The sequence below is a fragment of the Triticum aestivum genome, chromosome 4B (assembly GCF_018294505.1).
Source record: "Triticum aestivum cultivar Chinese Spring chromosome 4B, IWGSC CS RefSeq v2.1, whole genome shotgun sequence".
Taxonomy (NCBI): domain Eukaryota; kingdom Viridiplantae; phylum Streptophyta; class Magnoliopsida; order Poales; family Poaceae; genus Triticum; species Triticum aestivum.
This window is the reverse complement of record NC_057804.1, coordinates 437055483-437060796: the sequence shown is the minus strand read 5'-3', so window position 1 is coordinate 437060796 and position 5314 is coordinate 437055483. Positions and strand designations below refer to the sequence as shown.

Below are 5314 nucleotides of genomic sequence, written 5' to 3'. Positions count from 1 at the left end.
TCGGTAGTGTGCCAATCAAAAGGGTATCGACAACTATGTTCTCTTTGGTTCGAATACGACCTATGTTTGAACAGGAAGCCCCTTAGTGACCATGATTATGAACATCTAGATTCGAATAGAATCGGAAGCCGGATCAGAACGGGCTGAGCCGGATCAAATATGACCCGCCCCCGAACGATCATGTGATAAAAAGATGATAATAATAATGACAAATTTACCTTGTGAGAAGGAAAAAAGGGCAGAGGTCCTGCTTTATTACTTATCATAATATATACATTGGCAAAATATGTACATCAGTGGAGCCTACGGCTCAAGTGTAGTCGCTAGTGGTTGGGGCGCCACCGGGTGGCGCCGCTTGAGGCGTGCATGTGCGGTGGCAAATAGGTGGCCGCACTTTTCATTCACTTTTTGTCGCTATGATTAGAACATGTACATGAAACTGCCGGTCAACTCATGTGGACTTTGATTACTTACAGGACCAACAAAAATGCATTACTTGCAATGTACATTTATAAAATAAATCGGAAATATTATTAATAGGTAGGCTTATATGAACATAGAGTAGCAGTCTTACATCCTACAAAGACGTATACCTATAGAGATGATGGACTGCAGAGCCTAAATTTTCTAAACTCAAGCATCCACAAAATGAAATCATCTCATGATGATGATGAATGATAACCACTGAACATAACTCCAAAGACCTAATAAGACTATTCGACTAAAATTTTAATTATGAAAGAGATGACAGCAGGCCGATGATCTGAACTACAACCGAGGAGTTCTTTCCTCCCTCTTTCTCTAAATTACATGTCTGCAAATAAGTTTCAGAACAACAGGGATGGCATGGAATTCCAGTGAATGAAAATGAATAAATTATGGATGACATCTCTGTTTCACCTTCGAAGCTGCATCTCACAAGTTGACTATAACCATTCTAGATGCTCATAATCTTTGGAAGTCCATCAAGCTTTGCAGCATGTACAAACTGCATTACTCATTTCATTGGAAACACCGATATATTCTACCTAGATTAGAAGAGACCAACATGGAATTATATACTGGTTTATGGTTACCTGTCTGCTATCTTCGGCTGTCTTATGCATATACTCTGAGTGAATTATTCAAATGTGCGTTTATGAACACAACAATCATATGTTCATAATCTAGAATAAATCTAGGCTATTATTACAACGAAAATGCACATGGTTTTTAATGAGTGTGCAAAATACATGCACCAAATCCTTTGGAAAGATAGATCCATACTAAGATTTGTGTTCAATTAATAATTATCTGGTTGTTGTTTCTAAAATAAAATTATACTCCCTCCGTCCCATAATATAAGAGCGTTTTTTACACTAGTGTAGTGTCAAAAAACGCTCTTATATTATGGGACAGAGGGAGTATTACACTATTACCTTCCCTTTACCAATTAGTTCCTAAAAGCTTTCCATTGATCCACACATGGGACGCTTGGCCTCCATTTGGTTGAATTGTAACTGAATTCATCGTAACGTGCGACATACCTATCTAGCCTGAAGACATAAAGCAAACTTTGGAGCCAAAGTTGTCTTTTTTGTCAAATAAAATAATGAAAAATGAAAGAATTAACATGAAGAATGTGTGCTGAAAACAGTCTGTATAAGATGACAAAAGGACTCACAGAGGATGGAAAAGAGAACTCAGATTTACAATTTTCAAGTTCAGTAAAGAAATGCAAAATGTGAAATATGATTGTGTATGAATCAATCTGGAACAAGATGTGAAAATTATTCTGAGCAAAAATTATCTTTGAAATAAACACTACCCATTGTATGTGAAGAAAATTAGTGTAGTCTTTAGATAAGCATGAAAGGCTCTTTTCGACACTTTCCTTTATAATGGGATCATCAACACACACCTTTCTGCATTGTACCGATGAAAAGTGTGATCTGAATAACCAGAAATTTTGGTGGCTAAAGTTGTCTAGTCGGAAACATAGTGAGCTGGGAACGACAAATGGACTCAGAAGCATGCTATCTGAAGTGGGAATCGGGGAACTCCAAATGGATTAGAAAACTGCAAATAAATTATAAGGCTGGTTTAGGGTACTTTGTCTCGTGGCTTGGATTTCATCCACCTGCCTACATATAGATCAGTCCTCCCTTGAGTCTCCTTGGGTTGCATTCGGTAGTAACAACCAATAGAAGTGGAGTATTTCAATTAAAACTGGGATCAACTTCGGAAAATAAGACGGTGGTCGAAGGGAAGGAAGGAATGTGTACCGGCAATTTCTGCGGTGTCCAGTATGTTGATGCCCTGATTAAAAGAATAAGAGAGCATATCATGGGATGGCTTCTCTGTTCTTTGCTATCCAAAGATCATCTAAGAGAAGTAAACATTAGACTAAGATGTAAAAAAACTGGACCAACAACAACAACAGAAACATGAAGGTTCAGCTCTGCACATACTGTTCCAAGAGTTATCTCGCTAATAAGGAGATCTGAATCTCCCAGCTTCTTGTACCGCAACTTCGCTGCTTCTGGCTGCGGACACGTCTCGGGTGCCATCTTCGGGAATGTTGGGCACTCAACCCTGGTAAGTATGAGGAGATTGCAGCAGACGCAAATAGCACCATTTGTCGCGTATACTGTTGTCGAATTTTTTGTTGTTGCATATAATGAAACCCTGTTCTTGCACATTCCAACAAACATATCAAGAAGAAAAAAATCAATGCGTGAAATGATGCAAAAACCAGTTTTTGTTTCGTAGATGCCTAAATTCATCTTTACTCAAGGAGATTCTAGCAAATTAGCCTAGTAACTAGCCACATGCAGCAAAGAAACACCAGTATGCAGTCACTTTAGTCTGCGAAATGTTCAAAAGTTTGGAGAAAATACCATTGTCTTTGCAAAAAGAAACTATCAAGAGGCAAGAACTGGTTACTACAGAGTACAGACTGAAATCTTCATCAACATCACAACAATGCGGATGCTTATAAACTAATATACCAATAAATTCAATCTATTTGGTCTAGAACATGACGAGTGGAGAATGAAAGAGCAAAAGAAACAATCTCACCCGACAGAGTCGAGGATGTCGTTGGAGATCTTGGCAGCTCCCTTGTGCAGGTCTCCCAGGCTGTAGGCCGCTGCCGCTTGATCACTGGCGTCTCCCCTGACCCCGCAGAAAAGCCTCAACAAAGTCTTGGTTTGCAAGCACATCACAAGGAAATTTATAGACGACCTCAACTGACTCCATTCAGAACTGGGTAATTAAGAGAGGGCCTCAATAGCTGGCAGCTTCATGCAAGGCTGAAAAACGAGAACAAATTCAAATGTGTACGAGTCAGAGAGCAATGAATGGATGATGGACTCACCATCGAGTTGCAGTTGCAGAGACTGAGCACCGTATCGAGGGCTCCGTACATAGCTGGCGCGGGCCTGAGGTTGGATCTGATGAGTCGTGCAAGGACAACGGCAACGTCTCCGATGCTCTGCATCGAACCCAACGCCCTGACAGAACGCAATGCCTTCAGTGTAATGACGACCTGCATCTCCACCCCATGTTGTCTCTTTGCTGCCATGGCGGAGAATCCCATGATCCTAGATGCTCGAAAGGACAATGGTATGAAATTTTCAAAACAGGACTAAGCACTACATGATGTTGTGGTTACCAAATGACATTACTTACAAGTTAATGCACTGCAAAAATTAGTACACTTTTTCACAGTAGTACAACTTGCATTTGACGAGAACCCATACGTCTTCCTACAAAATGGTCAGCTTTAACCATAGAAATGATAACTATATCAAACATGACTCATGCCCACTAGACCATTACATAACACACACGGGCATCATATCGGATTGGCCCGGTTGTAATGTAAAGTAAAATCTCTATATATCAGGCATTGATGGGCCATAGCTCATATTAGATAGGTCAGAATTGCTAGAAGGGGCAGTTTTCGAACGGTTTTGGGAATCTTCTAGAAGATTAGCAAAACAAGCTTTCTTAACCCCTCAAAAAACAAGCTTTCTTTCTTGCTGTTTTTGTTTTCAATTATGTTTCTTTTTTTTCGTTTTTATTATTATCTTTTTCCTTTTCAAATTTCTTTTGAGAAACTATTTGGAACTTTAAATATTGCTCAGAATTTCGAAAAGAAATATTCAAATTTAATTTTTGGTTGATATTTTTAGAAAGTGTTCTCTTTTTTCAAAAAAATTAAAAATATTTATAGTTTCAAAATTTGTTCAGAATTACAAAAGATATTGTCACTTTCAAACATCGTTCACAAATTCAAAATTTTTGTTAGAAACTTTGAAAGCTGTTGGCAAATTTAGAAAATGTTCACGGTTTAAAATTTTGATTGGAATTTCATTAATATTCCTGTTTTTCAAATTTGGTTCACAATTTAAACAAATGATCAATAATTTGAAAGCATGTCGCGCTTTCGAGGTTTGTTTTACTTCCCCAATTTGAATTTTGAAATCTCGTACTTGTTTTTCAAAAACTATATGTTTTAATTTTTTTTTGGTAATGTATCCAAAAATTAGTTTGAATTTTCAGAAAAAAATGAATTTTAAAATGTTGGTTCATGCTTATCCAAAAATGTTTTTGTTTTCTAAAAATGGTTATGGAGTAAAAAAAATCGCACAGTACCTGGTCCGACCACTTCAGTGTCAATATCGGTTAGCTAGTAACACTTGTTCAATCTTCCTTTCTGAGTAGATAGTTCTTTCAAGTTTTGCAGTGCTTAGTTAACAGTAACGCTCATTAGCTGTCGTGGCAAGCATCCAACGTTCAGTAGCCATCGGTTGTGAGTTCGCCCCCGCTCGAGTGCACTAGTGGGTGGGGCGCGCCCCGGGCGCGCCTGCTATGCGATTCTGTGCGCACTTGCCTTCGCTGTGCAGCTGTGCACGTGCATATGCAGGCCAGAGTACAGTTATCAGAAACTTAGAGAAAAGTGTTCATTCAAGAGACATAAAAGGTAATAGGTGCATATTATAAGATAGGTCACAATCTTACAAGCTGGATGATAGAGCACAACATTGAATTGAAATCAAAGGCTAACATGCTCCAAAAGAAAAGCCTTAGAAATTAGCGAAAGATGATAGATAGTTCATATATATAGGTAGTAGGTGTTGCTGACAACGTTGTGTCTAGAGACGATGGACGGTGAGGCAACGCGGCGCCCTTCCTTGAATATATTCTCTGAACTTTAAGTTTGCAATGAACTCAATACATTCTTCAAGACCAGCAGAACTTATGGATCCTCGAAAAAAAATCTGACCATAGTATTCCAACTTGTAGAAGTAGAAGGAACCAAATCAGC

At 38.6% G+C, this 5314-nt stretch overlaps 1 protein-coding gene across 2 annotated transcripts; it reads right to left on the bottom strand.

Annotated features, from left to right (window-relative positions):
• Positions 1-1428: 1428 nt before the first annotated feature.
• LOC123094954 (uncharacterized) lies at positions 1429-3502 on the bottom strand. Of its 2 annotated transcripts, XR_006446051.1 has the most exons (4): positions 3359-3502; positions 3061-3293; positions 2451-2667; positions 1609-2364 (listed from the first exon to the last, which is right to left on the bottom strand). XR_006446051.1 is itself a non-coding variant. In XM_044516811.1 (3 exons), the coding sequence occupies exons 1-3, from the start codon at positions 3201-3203 to the stop codon at positions 2350-2352; spliced, it is 375 nt and encodes a 124-aa protein (XP_044372746.1). In that variant the 5' UTR covers positions 3204-3489; the 3' UTR covers positions 1429-2349. The 2 variants fall into 2 exon arrangements, 1 of the variants encoding a protein (XP_044372746.1); XM_044516811.1 differs by having other exon boundaries at positions 1429-2364; positions 3061-3489.
• Positions 3503-5314: the final 1812 nt, after the last annotated feature.